The 23,055-nt window shown below is 39.6% G+C and overlaps 1 protein-coding gene across 6 annotated transcripts in view; it reads right to left on the bottom strand.

Moving 5' to 3' along the window:
- The window catches only part of ANKRD44 (ankyrin repeat domain 44), a 327,787-nt gene that overhangs the window by 132,616 nt on the left and 172,116 nt on the right, over window positions 1-23,055 (bottom strand). For all 6 annotated transcript variants that reach the window (XM_072741290.1, XM_026002615.2, XM_026002617.2 and 3 more), the window contains exons 5-9: window positions 17,378-17,578; window positions 16,971-17,058; window positions 14,220-14,362; window positions 13,428-13,640; window positions 4,700-4,778 (exon numbers count right to left, since the gene is read on the bottom strand). In XM_072741290.1, the coding sequence (XP_072597391.1) occupies window positions 4,700-4,778; window positions 13,428-13,640; window positions 14,220-14,362; window positions 16,971-17,058; window positions 17,378-17,578 (724 nt within the window). The remainder of the gene's footprint in view (window positions 1-4,699; window positions 4,779-13,427; window positions 13,641-14,219; window positions 14,363-16,970; window positions 17,059-17,377; window positions 17,579-23,055) is intronic.

Here is a 23,055-nt window from a genome sequence, read left to right as displayed (position 1 = left end):
CCAGATGTCCACCAACAGATGAATGGATAAAGAAGATGTGGTGTACATACACAACAGACTACTACTCAGCCACTAAAAAGAATGAGATCTTGCCATTTGCAACGACATTGGTGGAACAAGAGTGTATTATGCTAAGTGAAATAAGTTAACCAGAGAAAGACAATTATCATATGATCTCTTATATGTGGAATTTAAGAAACAAAACAGAGGATCATAGGGGACGAGAGGAAAAAAATAAAACAAGACAAAATCAGAGAGGGAGACAAACCATAAGAGACTCTTTATCATGGGAAACAAACTAAGGGTTGCTGGAGGGGAAGTGGGTGGGGGACAGGGTAACTGGGTGAGAGGCATTAAGGAGGGCATGTGATGTAATGAGCACTGGGTATTACAAAAGAGTGATGAATCACTGACCTCTACCTCTGAAACCAATAATATATTATAAGTTAATTAACTGAATTGAAATTTAAAAAATTTTTAAATGTTCATTCCAAACTGATTCCAGACAAAGAACCACGTTCTTTATAAATAAACTCTAAAAATAAATAAAATAAAATAAATAAAAAAAAAGAAGTGTTAGAGCCTCCATGTTTATCAGCCCCAAATATGCTAAAAATTGGGTAGGGAAAGAAAAGAGTGAAAAATGTTGGAAAGGGTAAGGGGCTGAGCTGATAAAGTTTCTTCTTGCTGTTACTACCATTTCCTAAGTCAGTTTAACATTTTATTTATTTATTTTTAGAGAGAGAGAGGGTACACAAATGGGGAGAGGCACAGAGAGAGAAAGAGAGAAAATCTTAAGGAGGCTCCATGCCCAGTGCAGAGCCTGATGCTGGGCTCCCCCAAAATAGGGGCTTGATCCCACAACCCTGAGATCATGATCTGAGCCGAAATCAAGAGTCAGATGCTCAACCAACTGAGCCACCCAAACACCCCTCATAAGTCAGTTTAAAACTATAAAAATAGGGCACGTGGGTGGCTCAGTGGTTGAGCATCTGCCTTTGGCTCAGGTCACGATCCTGGTGTCCTGGGATTGAGTCCTGCGTCAGCTCCCTGCAGGAAGCCTGCTTCTCTCTCTGCCTATGTCTCTGCATCTCTCTCTGTGTCTCTCATGAATAAATAAAATCTTTAAAAATAAGACTGTAAAAATATATTTATTACCTTCCACATATGCTTTTGTGGTCATTTAAAGTATATTTCAGAAAAAGATCATTACTAGTGGAAGAATAAGAGAGAAACTATTTGTTATTCAGAAATCTGTTTTATATTACAGTAGAACCTCTAGATGAATGAATTTCTATTTTATAGTCATTCCCCAAACCTTTCCATTTTCGCTTGAAAATCTTTAAGATTTGCCTGGCATGCAAATTAAATAACTTTATTATTCATTTGAAGCTTGCAAGTCAGATGTTGGTAATTGATTATTGAGAATTAGTGAGCAGAATAAACATTTGTGAGCTTAGAAATACGCAAAGCATATCAGAAGGGATAATTTATGCAACATTATCGAAGCATTCATCTGAAGTTTGTTTTTCCTGCGCAAACAAGAACGGTCATCTTATTAAATTGCCTTGGAAGTACTGTGAGCCAAAAGGTCAAAAATCTCACAATGAATCATCCTAACCTATCACTCAACTCTTCCTTTTCAAACTCTATTTTTAAAGCTTCTGTGAAGAAAACATCATTTTTGAACTCTTGTAACCTGCTGGACAGCATCTGAGGCAGTGGCTAGTGCAAATGGCTGGATCCAATGCCTTCTGACATCACATTGTTTCTTCATTCAGTTCTTTCTCTCTCTGGCTGTGACAATACAGCTTCAGATAACAAACAATGTGACTGAACAGCAGAGGTAGTCTTTGCTCGCTAGCTACAAAATAAAAGAGGGGTGTGTGTGTTTCTCTTTTTCTTTTCTTTTTTTTTTTAGCAATCGTCTTACTAATAACACTGGATGATTCTGAAAAAAGTTATTGTGAAGAACTAATAACCCTGAATAGAGAACAGTCAGGGAAGCAGAGAAATGCCATACAAATTCCAAACACCAGGGTGATTTCACAAAACAAATAAACACAAAGAATGTTCCTTAGTAGCATGCTCTGTTGGTTTAGGGAGCCAACCGATGTCCCCACGTGGGACCAGCATTCCAAGTCCTAGTTGTGCAGTGACCCACTCTGGAGGATAGACAGCAGCACCGGGGGTGTGAGCCTCTGGACTTTTCCCAGAAGGAAGCCAACAAACAGGAGGAAAGAAAAGAGCTTCCTATTCTTCTCCCTAAGGGCATTTTTAAAAAATGTCAAATGGAAGAACTCACAGTTCTCACATGTGTAATGAATGCAAAGAATTGTCAGCTGAGAGAAGAGAATGCCAAATCATCCCTCTACAGGAATGACTCTATTTCACATGTACATTACTCTTAAATAAAATTCAAGTTAAAAAAAAATTTAACATACCATTGTTCATCCAGAGAATGCATGTGTAAGTGTAGTGGTTGAAAATTCAGTGTCTGATGTTAGATTGGCTGTGTTTCAATTCCTGTTCCACAACATGAGTGCCATGTATCCTGATCAGAGTGACAACCCCCTTGCCTCAGTTTCCCCATCTTCAAAATGGAGATGACAATGGCACCTCTCTCTCATGGATTTATGTGGAGTGCTTACCCAAATTCCTGCCACAGTGAGAACACTCAATCAACGTTAGCTTTATCATTACCTATAATGGACTATATATTATAGCCATTATATCCTCATAATTTTGGGTCCCTGGACCCCACCCAACCCACAAGCAAGATGCTAGGTCAGCCAAGAATGAGGCTCTGCAATAAGCTCTTAGATCACAGAGGATAAGAGATGGGTTCTCTTTCAAGCCTCATCCCAACTCAAAAGTCTACTACAGCCATGTCCAGAGAGGGCATGGGAGTCTTTCAAGTCCACAGGAATGGCTTTTGGAGAAGTCAAAGCAGCCAGCACCACCCCCAGACTATTGTCAGCACACTAGCATTATACACGGAGACGGGTCATGGCCTTGATTCAAAGGAAATGGCCAGGATGGTCTGGCCACAGGGATGGGCCTGTGGGAAGGCAGTGCTTACAAGGAGAAAACTTTGTTCTTTCCCTGATCTGATCACTGGTGCCTGAATGTGCTTAGCAGGGAGCAAAGCTTTTTATACACAGAGGCCCACTGATTACATTCACACTAAATTTTTTTTAAATGGATACCAAATATCTCCTTAGTTTCATTTCTTTTTAAGCCAGTGGACACTGTTTCTGGAAAAAAAAAAGTTGAAAAATACACGGGATGAAGAAAATGTGAGAAGGAGAGACTCTGGGGTCACTCGCCATTCCCCTTTGTTTACTTCAAGCAAGACAAAACAATTAATGGCCTTTTCAATAAAATGAATGTCAAAGACATACCACATATTTCAAATTAGAATTAATGGCTATTGTACAGTTAATTTTCATTTTACCTTCCTTTGCTCACTGGAAACTTGTCAAGATTTATTTTTCCCCTATAGTTAAATGCTTATAAGTTTCCTTTGCTTTGCTGCAGGTATTTTCCTTCCTAAGCATAATTTCCCTGGCTGATCTTCCATCTAAATGTTAAGTAACTTTTTGGTTTTATGACTTGAGTGCCTAGGACATAACATAGTATCATTAACAATTCATCCAAGATTCTTATAGATGAGAAAAAGGCAGGTCCAAGAAATTGACTAATGACAGAATTTTGAGAAGTACAAATATGGGTCAACTAAAGATAGTTCAAAAATTGCTGAACTTGGAATGTCAGCATAAAACAGGCCTAAACCTGTTTTTTAATTGTCTCTAAGATTTGCTAAGAAAGCAGTAGTTGTGTGGTCAAGGTCAATCCATTCACAGATGCTGGCCATAGCTCATAATAGCATTATGAACCATAATGTGAGGTGACACTCCCTAGTACTTTGGCTACAGACAACCCAGTGGTTCAAGTATACCTTTGTTGTGAGCCTGGAAAATTACTAGATGATGTGATTTTCTAAGGTCTCTATCAAGCCTATGACTTTATCATCTTTTATATCATGCACTTGACTGCTTTTCCTCTGAGTCACCTCGTTTTTCCTACCTTTGCCCAAGGAACTAAGTTTTAACTTAGGAAACTATGGTGAACTCTAAAACTTAAAAATAATTCAGATTTGCTGCTAGAAAATGTATGATAGTTATTTTTATTAGTTTCAGAGTGAAAAGTGCAGGACCTTGAGCCCATATGAGCACATCATTTCCAGGATCAAAACTCATATGCTCTTTGACTGGGAATTAACTGAGAAACAGTGGCTTTATGTTCTTGCTCCTAAGCTGGATGGTGATAATATGTCTGACAAAGAGCTTTTAGAAAAGTACATCAGAGGATTGGTGTAAATCTCAGCTTAATAAAACAGACCATTGGGATGCCTGGGTGGCTCAGTGGTTGAGCATCTGCCTTTGGCCCAGGACTTGATCCCGGGTTCTGGGATCAAGTCCCACATTGGGCTCCCTGCATGGCTTCTCCCTCTGCCTACGTCTCTCCTTCTCTCTGTGTGTCTCTCATGAATAAATAAGTAAAATCTTTTAAATAAATGAACAAAATAAATAAAAATACAACAGACCATGATCAAAAACAGAGCATCATCTTTCGTGTTCAGCCAAACTCAGATCAGGACACTGTTCAAATAACACTGCAGAAGCATCTCTCTTACCATTCTGAATGAGAGTTTGTGACCGTGTGAACCTTCCATGGACAGCTGTCATGTGCAGTGGACTTTTGCCATCTTTGCTCTAAAAAAATGAAAGGAGAGAGAAACAAAGGATCAGTGACATCAATCTGAAACATCTCTATGGATACTACTGTCAATGCTCTGAAAATAAAATGTCAAGTTAGATTTTTTAAAAAGTATAATAAAAACTTATAAAAGGTAAAAGATAATTTTGAAAGCAAAAGTATATATAGCATCTCAAGTTACTGCAAAACATCACATTTTAAAGAAGCTTAGAGAAGCGAAAATTATTTTAGAGAAGAAATGTGAAATTTCTAGTTACATTGACAATTTTAAAACTATCCTGTTTCAAACTGAAGCAATCATCCAAGATGCTTTTTCCTCTCATGATCTACTGATGAAGATGGTTTCCTTCAAGGCATTTCATTTTTCAATTTTTGTCTAAAGTACATGAAAAAAGACAAATGATGTGTTAAGTGGCTTGGCCCTGTTTGACCTAAAGTTGACGAAGACTGCAGCTCTCCGACCTGACTTGGTACACTCCAACACTCCCTATATCCTAATTCCATAGAAAAATGACACTTCTGATTGTTCCAAAACAGAAATGCTGGTTTCAATTAAGTCATTAGAAATCATAAAATTAAGGCATATAATGGATTAGCAAATTGCCATTTTAAAGATCACCTAGAAATGTGCTGAATTAATACATCTCTATATTACTTAAAATATAAATGGAACTCCCTGATATAGATTAATCCAAAACATGAAAAAATGTATAGAATCCATAGACTTATCATCATTACACCAAATACCAAAGTCCTACACATTTATTAAGAAATAGTCATTTACAGAAGTTCATCTAAAAATAGTAATACCCATATGCTGAATGAAATAAATCAATCGGAGAAAGACAATTATCATATGGTTTCACTCATATGTGGAATATAAGAAATAGTGGAAGGGACCATAAGGGAAAGGAGGGAAGCTGAGTGGGGAAAAATTAGAGAGTGAGACAAACCATGAGAGGCTCCTAACTCTGAGAAACAAACAAAGGGTTGTGGAAAGGGAGGTGGATGGGGGGATGGAGTGCCTGGGTGATGGGCACTGGGGGGGGGCACTTGATGGGATGGGCACTGAGTGTTATACTATATGTTGGCAAACTGAATTTAAATAAAATATAAAAATTAAAAATAAAAATAGTAATACCTCTCAAAACATTAAGTATCCCTAATGGAATGTATCCTTTCACTCAGGTACTGTTAATAAAAGAAAAAAAAAAAAAGAAAGAAGAGAAAGAAATAGATGTAGCTATTCTTTTTCTAAGTCTCAGGAGAAACATTTTCCAAAGTCTAGGGTTAAATATGAGATTTCAAAAATGCAAGTTCATTTTTGCGATGAAACCTATATATACCTGTGCTTTAAAATGCACTGTTGGTGGAAATGTATATTAGTGCAGCCACTGTGGAAAACAGTATGGAGGTTCCTCAAAAACTTAAAAACTAGAATACCATATGACCTAGTAATTCCACTACCCGTATCTACCCAAAGAAAATGAAAACACTGATTTCCAAAACATTTACTGCAGCATTATTTACAATAGCCAAGATATGGAGACAACCTAAGTGTTCTTGACAGATGGATAAGGAAAATGAGGTACACACAGACAGAGACACAGAGACACACACACAGAGGAATGTTACGCAGCCATAAAAAGGATGCACTCTTGCTATTTGTGACAACATGGATGGACCTAGAAGGTATTATGCTAAGTGAAATAAGTCAGACTGAGAAAGATGAATACCATATGATTTCACTCCTATGTGGAATCTATAAATCAAAACAAATAAACAAAAAGCAGAAACAGACCCATAGATACAGACAAGTGATGGTTGCCAGATGGGAGGGTGTTGGGAGGATGGGCAAAATGAGTGAAGGGGAGTGGGAGATACAGGTTTCCAGTTATGGAATGAGTAAGTAATGGGAATAAAAGGTACAGCATAGGGAGTAAGTCAGTGGCATTGCAACAGCGTTGTACGGTGACAGATGGTAGCTACACTCGCGGTGAGCACTACATCTAGAGAAACCGAATTACTGTGCTGTACACCTGAAACTAATGCAACATTGTATGTCAACTATATTCAAATTTTTAAAAAATATTTTAATTAAAAAGAAAGAAAATATGGCAACCTAAAAATAAATACATTTTAAAAATGACTCTTTGTTTTAAAGAGTTCACAATGGGAAACAAATCATCATTTGAATAAGTATTTCTCAGAGTGAACCAAGGACTAGCTGCATCTAAATCACCTGAGGCTTTTGTTAGAAATGTGAGCTCTGTGCCCTAACTCAGACCACTGCAGTCTAACCTGCACAGCGTGCTCAAGTGTAGGGACCACTCTTTAGATTGTGGGCTGGAATCGCTTATAAAACCATAAGGATTCAAAAGAAGATCTTTTATTATATCCTATAAGTCTATTCCTTAGAAAGGAAGAAAGGAGTCGTGCACAATCTTTGCCAAGGCAAGAGATCATCAGGACAGTAAATGCATCAATTGAAAAATAATCTTTATAGTGAAAAGTCATCAGGTAAATGGGAGGGAAAATAGGACCTTTTCTCCATCTAATATGATTGCAATCTGAGTCAGAAGAGATTGAGAAAGGAAGATGGAAGTAAGCTTGAAGCTTTACTGAAATGGTATTTTTAGAGGAAAAGGAACAGCAACCAAGAGAATAAGGAGTCAATTGCAGAAATTGCAGTTATCTGCAGTAAGAGTTATTAACTTGTCCCTAGGTGGTGCTATTTCTTTAAATTTTGCTCCAATATTTTTCTCTTAAATTTAATTGAAAACATGACAAATTAGCATTTAGTTAAATATATATAAAGCCATAAATATTTCAGTGCTTAGATAATATCTTTATAAATATTTAGCTAAGAACTTCTCCGTGTCTAGAAAATAGCTTAAAGGCTTTACCGGGGAATAACCATCAACTTGGTAGTAACTACCTAAATTGCAGCCAGAGAAGCCAAAGCAGAAGTAACCAGTTTCTGTGGTGTGTGGTTTACAAAGCTGGTTCCACTTCAGGGATAGCCAGTGCCACCCCCTTCTATCCCATGGAGTGCTTGTGCTTTTGGTAAAGACCAAACTGTGGTGTAATACAAAAGACAGCTACATCAGATCTATCTTTCCCTCGGTTCATCTACCACTGAGTCCAGTCCTTGGCTGATTTTTTTTTTCTGCCTGAGGGATATGGTGGCAGGGGTTGGGGAGGTGTGTATAGGAAGCATTGCGAGTATCACAGAGCCATTTTGGAACAGTCATGTTTACGTGGTTTGAATGTAAAAGGAACTTGCTATTTCAAAAAGCCATTGGAAACTAATGAAGGTCAAAGGATAATACTTTTTTTATTTTGTCTTTACAGGTTAGAACTCAGGATATTCAGGTTGAGACTAGAGATCCTACTGAGTTTCATTATCTGCCTGAGAAATTTGTCACATGGGGGGACTTGTTACTGCTGCTGTTTTTAAGACTTTAGACAAGGATAAAACATTCCTGGCATTGTCAAAGGAGAGGGTATGTTAATTCTTCCATTTATTCAAAGCTTTGCTTTTATAAAATTTTTTCTTAATTCCTAGTCTCTTTCCTATTTCTAGACTCAATTTCCCATCAGGGTTAGAGCTCAGAAAATCTTGTTATTTCGAGAATTTTTTAGCTAAGCAAGAAGCTCTTCTTCTTCTTCTTCTTCTTCTTCTTCTTCTTCCTTCTTTCTTCTTCTTTCTTCTTTCTTCTTCTTCTTTTTTTGTATATTTTTTTTATTGGAGTTCGATTTGCCAACGTATAGTATAACACCCAGTGCTCATCCCGTCAAGCGCCCCCTCAGTGCCCATCACCCAGTCACCCCATCCCCCTGCCCACCTCCCCTTCCACTACCCCTTGTTCGTTTCCCAGAGTTAGGAGTCTCTCATGTTCTGTCTCCCTCTCTGATATTTCTCACTCAGTTTCTCTCCTTTCCCCTTTATTCTCTTTCACTATTTTTTATATTCCCCAAATGAATGAGACCATATAATGTTTGTCCTTTTCCGATTGACTTACTTCACTCAGCATAATACCCTCCAGTTCCATCGACGTCGAAGCAAATGGGGGGTATTTGTCGTTTCTAATGGCTGAGGAATAACCCATTGTGTACATATAGACCACAGCTTCTTTATCCATTCATCTTTTGTTGGACACCGAGGCTCCTTCCACAGTTTGGCTATTGTGGACATTGCTGCTATAAACATTGGGGTGCAGGTGTCCCGGCGTTTCCCTGCATCTGTATCTCTCGGGTAAATCCCCAGGAGTGCAATTGCTGGGTCATAGGGCAGGTCTATTTTTAACTCTTTGAGGAACCTCCACACAGTTTTCCAGAGTGGCTGCACCAGTTCACATTCCCACCAACAGTGCAAGAGGGTTCCCCTTTCTCCACATCCTCTCCAACATTTGTTGCTTCCTGTCTTGTTAATTTTCCCCATTCTCACTGGTATGAGGTGGGATCTCATTGTGGTTTTGATTTGTATTTCCCTGATGGCAAGTGATGCAGAGCATTTTCTCAGGTGCCTATTGGCCATTTGTTTGTCTTCTTTGGTGAAATTTCTGTTCATGTCTTTTGCCCATTTCAGGATTGGATTGTTTGTTTCTTTGCTGTTGAGTTTAATAAGTTCTTTACAGATCTTGGATACTAGCCCTTTATCTGATATGTCATTTGCAAATATCTTCTCCCATTCTGTAGGTTGTCTTTTAGTTGTGTTGACTGTTTCTTTTGCTGTGCAGAGGCTTTTTATCTTGATGAAGTCCCAATAGTTCATTTCTGCTTTTGTTTCCCTTGTCTTCATAGATGTGTCTTGCAAGAAGTTGCTTTGGCCAAGTTCAAAAAGGGTGTTGCCTGTGTTCTCCTCTAGGATTTTGATGGATTCTTGTCTCACATTTAGATCTTACATCCATTTTGAGTTTATCTGCAAGAAGCCCTTCTAAGGAGGTGGGCACAGCTCAGCCATGGTCATGAAGGAAAACTAATAAAGATTAATAATATTTTATGAACAGTAGTATCTTTGAGGGTGGAAATTCAGGATCCTTCAAGGAAGATTAATCCTTCAACTAAATGGAGTGTTTCAATTTCCTTGACCATCGTTGTCAGAAATCCATTCATGTCTTCCACTCTAAGTGTCTTCTAACCTCATTCTCCAACATCCCCCAAGCCTTCCCTAAATTCATTCTATTGATGATTAGCAGTCTATGGTGAAAAATTAAGTGTTAAAATGAAGTAGCCGTCCTTTTCAGGTCCATTTTATGGGAGAGAAGACTACCATAAACTCCATGTATAATTGGAGTCCCTAAGCTAGTCAGTTAACTAGTGGAAGGAAGTGGGTAGTGTGCCAGGAAGTGGCCTTCTAGCCTTCTGCCCCCCACACTGAGGATATCAGTTGGCATGTCTTCAAAAGGGGAATGGAGAGCATCAGACAACCTCTTGAATTAATTAAGTGAAGGCTGGTGAAGGGAGCTGCTTTATTTAATGCCAATAATACTTTTCCTTTCTTTGGAGAATTGAAGGATGTCCTTCAGATACCAGTATGACCATATAAGTGTCACAGGTTTGGGGGACATTGCCAGTTTGGCCACCTGTTAACCTCCTGCCTTCTCACCACAATCCCCTGTGACTTCAACACCATACAAAGACTCTTCCCACCTTGGTTTACAGTTCCTTGGTCTCTCTGATGCCCCCTCAGACCTTCCCTTACCTGCATTAGGACCTTGGATGGGCTCCTCTTGCAAGATATGGAACTCCAAAATTCCATCTATCTCTTTTGTATTTCTGCCTGTTTTCCACCTCCATGAAGACATTATACTCCCCTCCATTTCCTTTCTATCTTCTCTGACTCTTCTTTTTTCATACCTTTTTCTACTCAGGCTATGACATATTCTCTCCTGGGGTGATATCCTTTTCTCTCAGCCTCCACTATGCATCACCTCTGTGTGAATGAGGCAGCTGAAATTTTTTCTTCCATCCTCTTCTGCTCTCCCATGTTGGAAGATCACATGTTCCATTATTGGTCTCCTCAGACTGGCTGTACCAAAGGCTCAAAATCACCTTCACAAAAACTAAACTTACCAATTTTACCTCCTTTTAAAAAAATTTTTTTATTTATTTATGATAGTCACACAGAGAGAGAGAGAGAGGCAGAGACATAGGCAGAGGGAGAAGCAGGCTCCATGCACTGGGAGCCCGACATGGGATTCGATCCCGGGTCTCCAGGATCACGCCCTGGGCCAAAGGCAGGCACTAAACCACTGCGCCACCCAGGGATCCCCCAATTTTACCTTCTAAGCCTACTCTTTCTCCTGACATCCCTCCTTTTTTTTTTTTTTTTTGACATCCCTCCTAATAATGATAGTCGTTTGTGGAGTGCTTGCCATGGGGCAGAAACTGTTCTAAGTAATTAATGTGAGATGATTTGTTTAATCCTCACAACGGTTGCATGATGAAGATGCCACTGTTTCCCTAATTTTACAGATAAATAGACACCCAGAGAGGTTGTTTCTGATTGTGTAATTACTGGAAGTCAAGGCTAGGATTGGAATAGAGGCAACCCAACCTCAGAACCGAACACTTAACCCCCACGCTGTGTTCCCTCTGAACCAGATTTCAGCTCTTACACTTGTCTTCAACTTCTCTAACTCCAATCCAACCGAATTTCATTAATTTTCTTTCTGCAGAGCCTTTCTCTTTTGTTTTCTCCCTACTCCCCTGTCCTCAGTACCTCTCATCCAAACCACTTTTACTGACTTCTAGTTATTCTCCAATTGTCCTCTCTCTAGGTCCACTATACCTGGATTTTCTCTTTAGAAAAGTGAAAATAGTTTTTTTTTCCCCACCTGGATATAAAAATAATACATGCTCACATATCATAATCAGAAGATTAAAACAAATATACAAAAATGAAACTAAAAATCCAAATCACATTTTGCCTCTCTGCAGTGATAATATATAGGTATGTATTCCAAGTATTTTTCTCTTTCTGTGCATATACACAGACACATAACTTTCCTAAATTAAAAATTTAGATCATATTTACTTATTGCATATTAATTTTTCACTGATAACACTAGGTATTATTAGCCTTTTTCATATTTGCCAATCTTAAAGGCAAATATACTTGTGTATTAGTTTGCATTTTTCTAATTACTATTGGATACTGAATATTTTTCATAGGTCTAATAAATATTGTTTTCTCTCTCTTATGACTGGCACTTTACACATTTTTTCTAGTAGGTTATCAGACTTTTTCTTATTGGTTTTTATGAGCTCTTTATATATAGTAAATGTATTAACTCTTTGCTTATCATGTTAGTGCAGAAAAATTTCTCTGAGTTGTTCCTCTTTCAAATTTATATTTTGTATATGAATACAATTTTGTATATGTACATAGGTTTATTTGTTTTGGGAGGTTTTTGTTTTGTTCTGTTTTGCCATATAAACATTTAAAATGTTTACATTATCACACATATAATTGTTTTCCGTTTCTGGTGTTCTGTGGTCAGATTACTATTTCTAATGCTCAGTTGGGATCCCATGACCTCCATACTGACTAGCAGTCCCTATAGCTTATAGAAGCCCAAACTCCTCACCCAGTTGATAAGTCTTTTTTTTTTTTTTTTTTTTTTGATAAGTCTTCTTCCTTGATCTGGTCCCATTTCAGCTTGTTTCTGGCTTCTTTCCTTCATACAATCTATGCTCCCTTTAAACACAATAAATCACTATTCTGAAAATTTATCTCATACTTACCCACTGTTAGAAATTATACGGAAAAAATGTAAAAAGATTTTAATAGTGAATAGGAAAGGTCATTAAAATGGATTGAACCAATATTCTTAGAATTAAACCTCAGAAAGAATCATTTTTCAAAAGCAGAGGCAGAGTATACTCACTAGGGCCTTGCTTTAGGATTCCTGTGTGCTGGGGAGAAGGGCAGCTGGGTGAGGACAAGGTCACCTGCACAGGTGAGGACATTCCATCACAGTCCGAGTGCAGTGGTAGCGGTGCATCCTGGATGCTGAGGGCCATGTGTAGGCCTCTCTTGGTCATCTGTTACGGTGAGCTAACTGCTAGCCCAGAGTCCCCAGAGCCTTTCCCATCTGGAACTCCCAAACCCTCTGTTCTGTCTATCTGGAATGCTCTCGGATTCTCTCTAGCCCTCTTCATCTCAACTGATAACAATCTTCCAACTCTCAGCTCAAAAGCAAGCTTCATTTTTGATCCTCAAGCAGGAAGCAAGTGTTGACTCTCCCATGCCACTCATCACGTTCTCTCATCTCATGAGAACCTGAGCACACTATTTCCTTACCATACTGTAACTTCTTTGAGAGCAGAGCTCATGTCTCATGTTGGAGCACTCTTTCAGAACCAAACAGAGGGCACCAGATAGTTCTCAGTAAGTCCTGCAAACATTCACCAAGCTCCCAAAAGCTGTGGCTAGAACCTCGGTCCCTTCCAGCTGCTCTTACCACTTCTGCAGTAAAAACAAAGCTAAGTTTCTGTAGCACAGGACAAGGCTGTGGGAGCCAAGGTACTGAGAGTTCCCATTCTCAAACAGGACGTCATTGACAACAGTTGATTTTGCTCAAACATTGGCTCAACGCAAGGGAACATAGCACAGAGAGAGACTAGGAGTGTTGTACCTGGATGTTAACATCTGCCCCGTTGTTTACTAACAGTTCAAGACACAAAGCACCATGTGTGGAGGCAGCGGCAAAATGCAGAGGGGTGAACCCGCTGTTGTTGGGCTGGTTCACATTAGCACCGTAGTCCGTCAGCTCGTTAACTACAGCATCCTGCCCATTGTAGCAGGCCAGGTGAAGAGCCGTGTTGCCATAGATGTTGATTTCATCGATCTGCAAAGGAGTCCAACACAGAGCAGGTAAAATCATCAGAGCCACTTTACTGCACTTGTTGTGGGCGGGGGGGGGGGGGGAGCGGGGGGACCGGGGGGACAGAGGGAGACAGAGAGAGAAAATCTTAAGCAGATTCCACACTCAGCAAGGAACCCGTTGAGGGTTTGATCCAAGGACCCCGAGATCATGACCTGAGCCGAAATCAAGAATCAGATGCTAAACTGACTGAGTCACCCAGATGCCCCACGCCTGGTACACCACAATTTAGAAGGGTAAATGCTGAAGGCGGATGAAGAACCCAAATCTAACATGACTGGTTAATATGTATTACGTGCAATATATAAATTTAAATATTTTGCTATGTTGATACAGAAAGTTAGCTTGTATTCTGCTTTTTCATGACTTGCTGTATGCCCCCATTGCCTTTCATCAACTGCCCCCGTAAACTCTAAAAGATATGATGCTAGAAGATAAGGTGTTTTTTTTTACCCTCTTGAATTAACATGCAAACAGGATTTAATTTCAGGACAATAGAAAACCCACAAAATACCACAAGTTGATGCATTAATCATAGCTCACCTCCACACCCAGATTCAGGAGGTGTTTGACAACATTGATCTGTCCATTGGAGGCAGCAGCATGCAGGGGGGTATAACCCTTCTTATCCTTACACGTCACTTCGGCACCGTGGTTAATGAGCAGTGCCACAACATCCAGGTGGCCTTCACAAAGAGAGCAGTAGAAAACATGGTTAACCTTTTTAGGATAATTTGATGATTTATTCCACCTAAATGATCACCATTAGCTTTTAGTGCCACGAACACTTTAAATAAGGGCAAGGTCCTGCTAATATGTTAGTGCCATAGCCTAAAAAAGAATTATGTTAAAATGAAAGCAATGCTTTTAAAAGCAGTTGCCATTCTTTACTGAAAAGTCCAACAAGGACAATTTGGTTTGGAAAAATTAATGAAAGAAAAAAATCAATTAGTCAGAATAACTTCACATTAGTGTTAAATCATATGAGATCGCTGCTGCTTGGCCTTTTTTTTTTTCTTTTTTTGAACCACAAAAATGATACTTTCATATGGTTCAACCTAAAAATATTCTTGTGAATTACTGGCTAAACAGAAACTCTTCCAGTTTCAACTCTTGTGGGCATATTTTCTAGAATAATTTCCTTTGTACCCTATCTTACTATATATACCATGAGAAATGTATTTGACCTCTATATTGTAACTGAAGATTGTTTGATGCTTTGGGTCATGGCTGTAAATGTGGTTGATAATTGAGAGGTCGAAGATAAGTACTAACTCCAAGGGTCTAAGATGTGAAGGGGGTGGGGTGTGAGTGTGTGTGTGTGTGTGTGTGTGTGTGTGTGTATGAGAAAGAGAGATGAAGAGAAATGTGTTTGGGGTGGTGAGGGAGAGAGTTGGGGGTGTGTGTGTGTGAGAGAGAGACAGAGCTTGGTCATGGCTTGTTTTATTAAAATTTGACTTTTTCCCTTAAGACATGTATGTAGAAAAATTATTTTCAATTACTAGTGGTGCTATCTTAAGCTTAAGTGGTGCTATCTTTTTTTTTTTAATTTTTATTTATTTATGATAGTCACACAGAGAGAGAGAGAGAGAGAGAGAGAGAGAGAGGCAGAGACATAGGCAGAGGGAGAAGCAGGCTCCATGCACCGGGAGCCCGACGTGATATTCGATCCCGGGTCTCCAGGATCGCGCCCTGGGCTAAAGGCAGGCGCTAAACCGCTGCGCCACCCAGGGATCCCCTAGTGGTGCTACCTTTTGTCTTTTGTCTGGGTTTTTATTCTTTAAAGATAGTCATCTATATATTTTTTCCTATTTGTATCCCGATGACACACAAAATAATGACTTTACTTCTTTAAAACAATTCTACACAAATGTTTTAACTGTGCATCAGCAAAGAACAAACTTGAAACCCCAGGTTCTTTGAGTCCCATCTCACACTAGTCTGGTGTGTGCTCTGCATAAACATCAGTCTGGCAAATGTCCCCTGACTCCAGTCCCATAGGTACCACGCAGACATCTTATCTGCTTCAGTCAGCTCAAAAGTCCATGTTGTCTTTAAAAAGTGATAATGTTGCAAAATCTCAAGATTCTGGTTTTTTAAGCCCAAATATCCATTCAGACTCATCTATGGCCCCCTAATTTATTTCATCCCTACCCAACCCACTCTCTTTTTCCTCCCCACCATTAATATTATTGTTGTTTATGATAATAAAAGCCCCGTATGCATGTTAAAAAGGATTCAGAAAAGGCAAAAAGGTGTTAAAAGGAAACCAAAACCATCCATAATCACCAATCCCTCGAGATACTCAGCTAACATTTCAGCATATAATATATTCCAGATTGTCTCTATTGCAGTCTTTTTTTTTTTACAAAAATGAGGATCATAGTATCCATACTGTGTTATGATCTGTTTTTACTTAACATATCATAGAGTCTTTCTATGCTAATAAATACTAATGACATCATCACTGTGGTTAGCGCATAGTGTCCCATCGGGCAGGTCTTTATCATTCACCAACAAAATCTCCTGTGGATGGGCACTCAGGTTGTTTATAACTTGGGGCTGATAGAATCGCATCTGCTTTTCAAATTGCAGAATGTTCTCCAGTTAGAAACACAAAGGAAGGATCTCAGTTCTTTGTTCCTCACCAATCTACACCGAGAATAAACTCTATGAGGTCTGTCATGTATCAGTGGTATTTGTGCCAACAAAAGTGAAAAAGAAAAACACAGCAATGTAACCTCTTCCTTCATTTCTCCCACCCAAGCTGGCAGAAGCAAGAACCACAAACTTCAGCTTTGTCGGCTATAGAGTAGCAGGATAATCCATGGTGACCCTTGTCACTTCAACCTACACAACAGCCAGGGGGCTTTCCTTCCTTCCTTTTTGTTTCTTTCCAAAATATTTATAAATAAAAGGACAAATGGCATTCATGTCCTTGCTTTGCTAGCCAGTCCTTTTTCTTTTTAAATACTTCATTTTGCTGCCATAACAAGTTAGAAGAAGCACCGTTTGTGCTGCTTTCCAGGCCAGATTGGAGCACATTCAATGAGGTCCAGGCCATGATTCATCCCTCCTCCTCTCTGTGAGGTAAATAAACCTCTGACAGAGCAACTGTCTAACTAGAGCACTCAACACATGGCAGTAAAATGGCCCAAATCTTAACTCAGTTGGATCCCAACCTTGGAAAGAAGTCAGGCTTGCCCAAGAGAAAGCCTACATGCTTAGCAACAGGCCCACAGCTTCTTTGGTTACAGTTGTTTGCATTTTTCTTTCCATTCATGGAATTCTTACCCATATATGCTGCCCAGTGCAGAGCACGCCGGTCCTTCTTATCAAATGCGTTGATGTTTGCTCCTTTGGCCAAGAGTAAATTGACCATCTGAAAGAAAACCAACATGCAGATAATCTGAGTCAAATTAACATCCAATATAAAGGCAGGTCAGTGAATTGGAATTCAAACACAGTAGGAAGCTGATGTCACAGACAACCCCATGGCACGTGTGTCAGAGGAAAGGCCAAGGTGACAGCTCCTTTTTCAACCCCTGGCTGTACAGTTAAAACTAGCTGTCGCTGCCTAAGGTTGGGTGTGTGGATGGTAGCATCATGCTCTCTGAAAGCCTCAGCGTAAGCCTGGCTTCCACTTGGGGCCCAGAGAGTCTGTAGGGAGAATGCTTGGCGCCAGTGATGAGGGCACTCACCTCCACGTGGCCATTCAGAGCAGCGTGGTGCAAGGCGGTGCGCCCCCCTCGGTCGGAGACGTTGACGCTGCTCAGCAGGGGAATGATCACTTCTGCACACTTGACAGCCTTGTTGGCAGCTGCCACGTGGAGTGGCGTCTGCCAATTCTTGTCCCTCGCGTTGACGTCAGCCGAGTGCTTAATCAATACTTGCACTGCTTCCTACAACAGGGGCAGAGTTGGCAGGGGTCACTGACAGAGGCTCAATCAACACTGATTGGATAGAAGACGCTTCACTAGACCCTGGAGCCACAGGAAGGGAAGGCTCTGTGCCCTCACAGGCTGGCTCAAGATGTAGGTTCTTCTGAGAAAAGCAAGGTAATATGTGATAAAGATCGAAAGAGTGGCACAGACGAAAGCAGATCCATTTATCTTTCTGTGTTAGGCCAAGAGCCCTGGCACAGCTTTAAAACAAAGTAAGCTTTCTAAGTGTAAGGTTTCCTACTAGGGTGTAAAGTACCCTTAGGACAAATGACAGCACCCCGTGCAACTGCACACCTGGGGTAAAATATGCATAAGTCAAAAGGCCCCCAAAGATCATCTAAACTTGGAGGTGCTTGTCAATAAGCCTCCATCTTCCAAAGCCAAAGGCCTCAAAGCCCTTTGGATGTTCTTGGATCGATTTATAAATCTTTGTCTCCACCAACATCTTAACCCTCACTGTGCGATCAATAGCAGTCAAGGGAAGATGTCTATTACTACCTCAACTTGAAGCTACAAAATTGTTTTGTGTTTCCCCCAACCTCTTCCATGTTATAGTGGGGCAACTTCTTTTCTACTATTGAGTTCCTTCACCTTTCTTGAGACTTACACTTTTTATTTTCCTTCCATTGACCTAATCAGCTTATAAGCCTCTTGAACTATTACTCTCAACCTTGGCTGTATAATGGAATCACCTGAGAAGCTCTTAAAAATACAGATGGCTGGGGTGCCTAGGTGGCTCAGGGGGTGAAGTGTCTGACTCTTGATCTCAGCTCAGGTTTTAATCTCAGGGTCATGATTTTGAGCCCCTTGTTGGGCTCTACACTGGGCTCCAAAGCCTACTTAAAAAAACAAAACAAAACAAAACAAAAAAACAGATGGCTGGTGCCACACCAGAGATTCTAACTGGCCTCAGAATTTCTGTAAATCCTTCTGGTAACTTTGTTGTATGGATAGGATTGAGGACACTCTTCTGTTCCACCGAGAAAAGGATATAGCTTCTCTCAAGATGGGAGTGACTGTTGGTTGTTTCTCTTTACTTCTAGAGATATCCCTACAACCAGTTACTGGGACTCCTTTATAAACATCTTCTCAATGTGGCATCAATAAACCAAGGAAAGGCAATGAAATGTGCCAACTCCTGCCACCCTTCATGGATCAAGAACTTACCCCTGTCCACCATATTCCTCACAGGCCTTAACTATCCAATCTACTTTATCATGCAGATACATACAAGTGCTCAGATAGTAAATTATTTAAAATATTAAGATTAACATTTGTATCAGGGACATAAATAACAAAATAAGAAGAATGTTCTATGCATCAGTAGTAGCAACACATTGAGATGAATGGCTAACATGGACAGTAGAATGAGAGCAAAAAATTTAGTTTTGTAAATTAGAGAATACAGTTTAAACATACTGTGATGCTCCATTTAGATGCCATAAACAATATACTCATAGGGCCCAAGCAAACAAATAATTCATTAAAATTATCAAAAAGGAAAAAAAAAATATGTCACCTATCCTCAGCAAGACAATAAGGTAATGACTACTAAGTAACATTCCTGGAGCTCATATTAGAGTGAAACGTGTATGTGTATCCTTTTTTCTTTTTTTTTAAATTTTTATTTATTTATGATAGTCACAGAGAGAGAGAGAGAGAGGCAGAGACACAGGCAGAGGGAGAAGCAGGCTCCATGCACCGGGAGCCCGACATGGGATTCGATCCCAGGTCTCCAGGATCGCGCCCTAGGCCAAAGGCAAGCGCCAAACCACTGCGCCACCCAGGGATCCCCGTGTATGTGTATTCTTAACATACACTTGTGAATAAATATTAGCCAGACTCTAAAAGCTAGCAAGCTCTAAAAGCTAGCTGGGTGAACAAAAAACAAACAAAAGAAAAGCTAAACCACCATATAAAGTTAAGATTTAAATAAGAAAAAAATGATATTTTTGTTTAACTTTGTTTTTTCTTAAAAGCTCTTATTCATTTATTCATGAGAGACACAGAGAGACAGGCAGAGACATAGACAGAGGGAGAAGCAGGCCCCTTGCAGGGAGCCCAGTGCAGATCTCGATCCCCAGACCCAGGATCACGCCCTGAGCCGAAGGCAGATGCTCAACCACTGAGCCACCCAGGCGTCCCATTTTTGTTTAACTTTGGCCTCAAAAATTGTGAGGTTTCTGTAGATACATACAATCTATTGAGATGTGGGAAGAAACTCCTGGGACCTCCATTTAAGTTTATTTTCTTTAAAAAGGAAAGCATTTTAGCTGGTATTTAACTTCTGGGTTGGCACTGTGCCCTCAGCCAACTCCCAGAGGATCTTGCCTTGCACTATCCCAGATACCCTCCAGGAAAAGTAGGGTTTCCACAAGCAGAGGGGGTGAGGCTTGCCTTCTCCATTCATTCGCTCCAAGTGCACTGAAATGCACAGTGGTGGGCCTGCCAAGTCCATCTACAGATTGTGATATGTACCCTTAGACTAAAAACATCCTACAATGGGCAAGATTTATGCAAGAACCTTCAGATTAAAGACGATAATACAAATGCCAGTGTAAATAATGTGGAGTCACCGAGCTGACACTTCTACTCCAAGTAAAAGCTTTCTATACGTTAGAAGAGAAAAATAATGACAAATTTAATCATATCTGACAAGAGCTTGGTCAAAACAGAGGAAAATCATCAGTAAGTCTATTAGCTACACAGTTAGGTAAGACTATGATAAATGAAAAGTCTCACCCTAAGTATATTGTGATATACTTCAAATATTAGCTAATAATAGTAGTTCCTGTATATAATCCATAAATGAATAAGATGCACATTTGAAGATGCATGCTGAAAAAGTCTGCAGAGATATAGCCAAAAAGGCTGCAGATAACCACCATAAAGCAATACTATAAAAAGTGGTATCGTATCCTTTTCACATATTCACAGCAAATAACATTATATGGTACCATTTTAGTACCTTTGCCTTGTGTATTATTTTACTGTACTTATACAGATTTTTGCTTTGCATTACTTATTATATATATTCAAAATATACAGGAACATTTCACACATTTACGCTATTTGGACGTAAGATCAATGAATTCGTGGGAAAAAAATTTTAAGATAACAAAATATGATTACTTTTAGAGTAATTCAGAGTAGGTGAATCAGATATTACCTAGGAAAGGCTTTACTTCTAAAGGAACATTTAAGGATGATTTGCATTTCACACAAAGTAATAAGTTAAGCAAAGAAAATATATATTTACATGCCAGTTACAGTTTATATATAAATACTGTTAGAGTTTGTGAGGGAGAATGTCTATATTCTTAAACATGCAATACTTCTAAAACTTGTTTAATCATAAAGTTTTGTCTTTTTGCAAATAAAACTTTATTGGAACACAGCTTCACTTTGTGAATTTGTCTACGTATTATCTATGGCTGTGTTTGAATTCTAACAACAGAGTCGAGTATTTGTGACAGATACCACATGCAGCCATCAAAACTTAAAATATTTACTATTTGGCCCTTGATGGAAAAAGTTTGCAGAGCCCCCTAGTCTAGCTCCTTGTTTGAATTACCACAAACTACAAGTTATCAAATCTGGTTAAAATAAAATTTTGTTATTTACCAGGATGAAAAAGTACTGTGTTAAGTCCAAAGAGTCGTCTAAGGAAGGCAGGTCCTGTTAAAAGAATCAGAGGCCTCTGTATTCAGCTCATGCTACGCAGTGGTGGGTCTGCAGAGAATTTGGGAGGGGGGTGTACTGAGCTGCATTTTTTGGCATGAAAGAGTGAGCAACATTTGGAGCTCGAGAAAGAAGGGGTGAGAACAGAGAGAGGACTCGGGCCCTGCACCCCAGGGCCAAGATGTACATCTGGGCGGGAACAGAGTCAGAAAGCCAGGAGGGAAGAAGGGAAAGCCGGTGCAGAAACCAAACAGCAGAGGCAGGCTTGTGGAGCCAGACAACCTAACACTCAAGTCTCCAGGAATTCTTTGGAATCATTGGGAGGATACTAGACTTTGCACGAGATATGGCACATAGTCTGCAGCCAGTTATTGCTGTTTAGAAGGCCCTGGCCAACATCTGAGTTACACCTAAAAAATTAGAAAAGATTCAAGTTCATTGGTCAGGGGAAAAAAAGAAGTGGATAATAAATCCCCCTCTCTCTTTTTTTTTTTTTAATTTTTTTTTAAAATTTATTTATGATAGTCACAGAGAGAGAGAGAGAGAGAGGCAGAGACACAGGCAGAGGGAGAAGCAAGCTCCATGCACCGGGAGCCCGACGTGGGACTCGATTCCGGGTCTCCAGGATCGCGCCCTGGGCCAAAGGCACGCGCCGAACCGCTGCGCCACCCAGGGATCCCTCCCCCTCTCTCTTTTTAAAAGAATTTATTATTTATTTATTCATAAGACACACCGAGAGAGGCAGAGACACAGGCAGAGGGAGAAGAAGGCTCCCTGTAGGAAGCCTGATGAGGGCTGGATCCCAGGATCCTGACCTGAGCCAAAGGCTTAACCACTGAGCCACCCAGGTGCCCCTAATAAATCTCTTTTCATGTGAACCCTACGCAAGCCCTGTGGTGAGTGCCAACTTCATCACATTTGTCTCTCATACCAGCACTCACTGTCATAGCCCAAGGATGCCTAGAATAACCACTACTTTTGCTTACCTACTTTTATAAAATGTTTTGACTTTGTCATTTCTTCATTTTTATGCCTATATCTGCTTAGGAAATGAATTACATAGTTTTCATCTAACTTGGTAAGAAAGGACTATATCAAGAAATACTTAGTATACAAAGGAGAGTATCTTACTTAATTTCCAAAAATTAACTTTAATGAAAATACAAGTATTCTAAAATGATTGTGGAATTAACTTCATAGGCATAAAGGATATTAGAAGTAGAGAAGGCCTCAGGGCTCATCTGGTCTGACCCCTTCATCTGATAGGCAGCTTCACGTTATAGGTAAGGTCACGGGGTCAAGGGCAGTGATCTGTCAGCAGAGCTGATTAAGAGTCTGGCTCACCTATTTTTTATTAGGCCACAGCTTAGTCATTGGCCAGCATCGGCCAAGCATGCTGACATAAATATTTTTAAATGTTAATTCTCCTTATTTAAATGTTTTAACTCTGAAGTTTTACCCCGCCACCTGCTTAATACATCAATAGAAATTTAATAGAATACTTCAGGATAAACAAAGTTTTGCTTTAAAAAGACCATTTCCTTTTCTAAAACTGCATTTCTCTTTAAAAAATATCAATCTTGGAAGCACTTTAACTTGGTTTTGAAAGAGTAATTTTATGGCTATTTAGGAAATTAATGATTTTTGTAATTAAAAGAAGTATCTTTTCAGTATCATGCACTGGTGAAAAATTTAATGCCTAGGGCCCTGCTCTGATAGAAATGTACAAGATTAAAACAAAAAAACTAATATGG

This window comes from Vulpes vulpes, chromosome 16 (genome assembly GCF_048418805.1).
Source record: "Vulpes vulpes isolate BD-2025 chromosome 16, VulVul3, whole genome shotgun sequence".
In the NCBI taxonomy this organism is placed as follows: domain Eukaryota; kingdom Metazoa; phylum Chordata; class Mammalia; order Carnivora; family Canidae; genus Vulpes; species Vulpes vulpes.
Note: the sequence above shows the minus strand (reverse complement) of the source record. Positions and strands in the feature narration are given on the sequence as shown.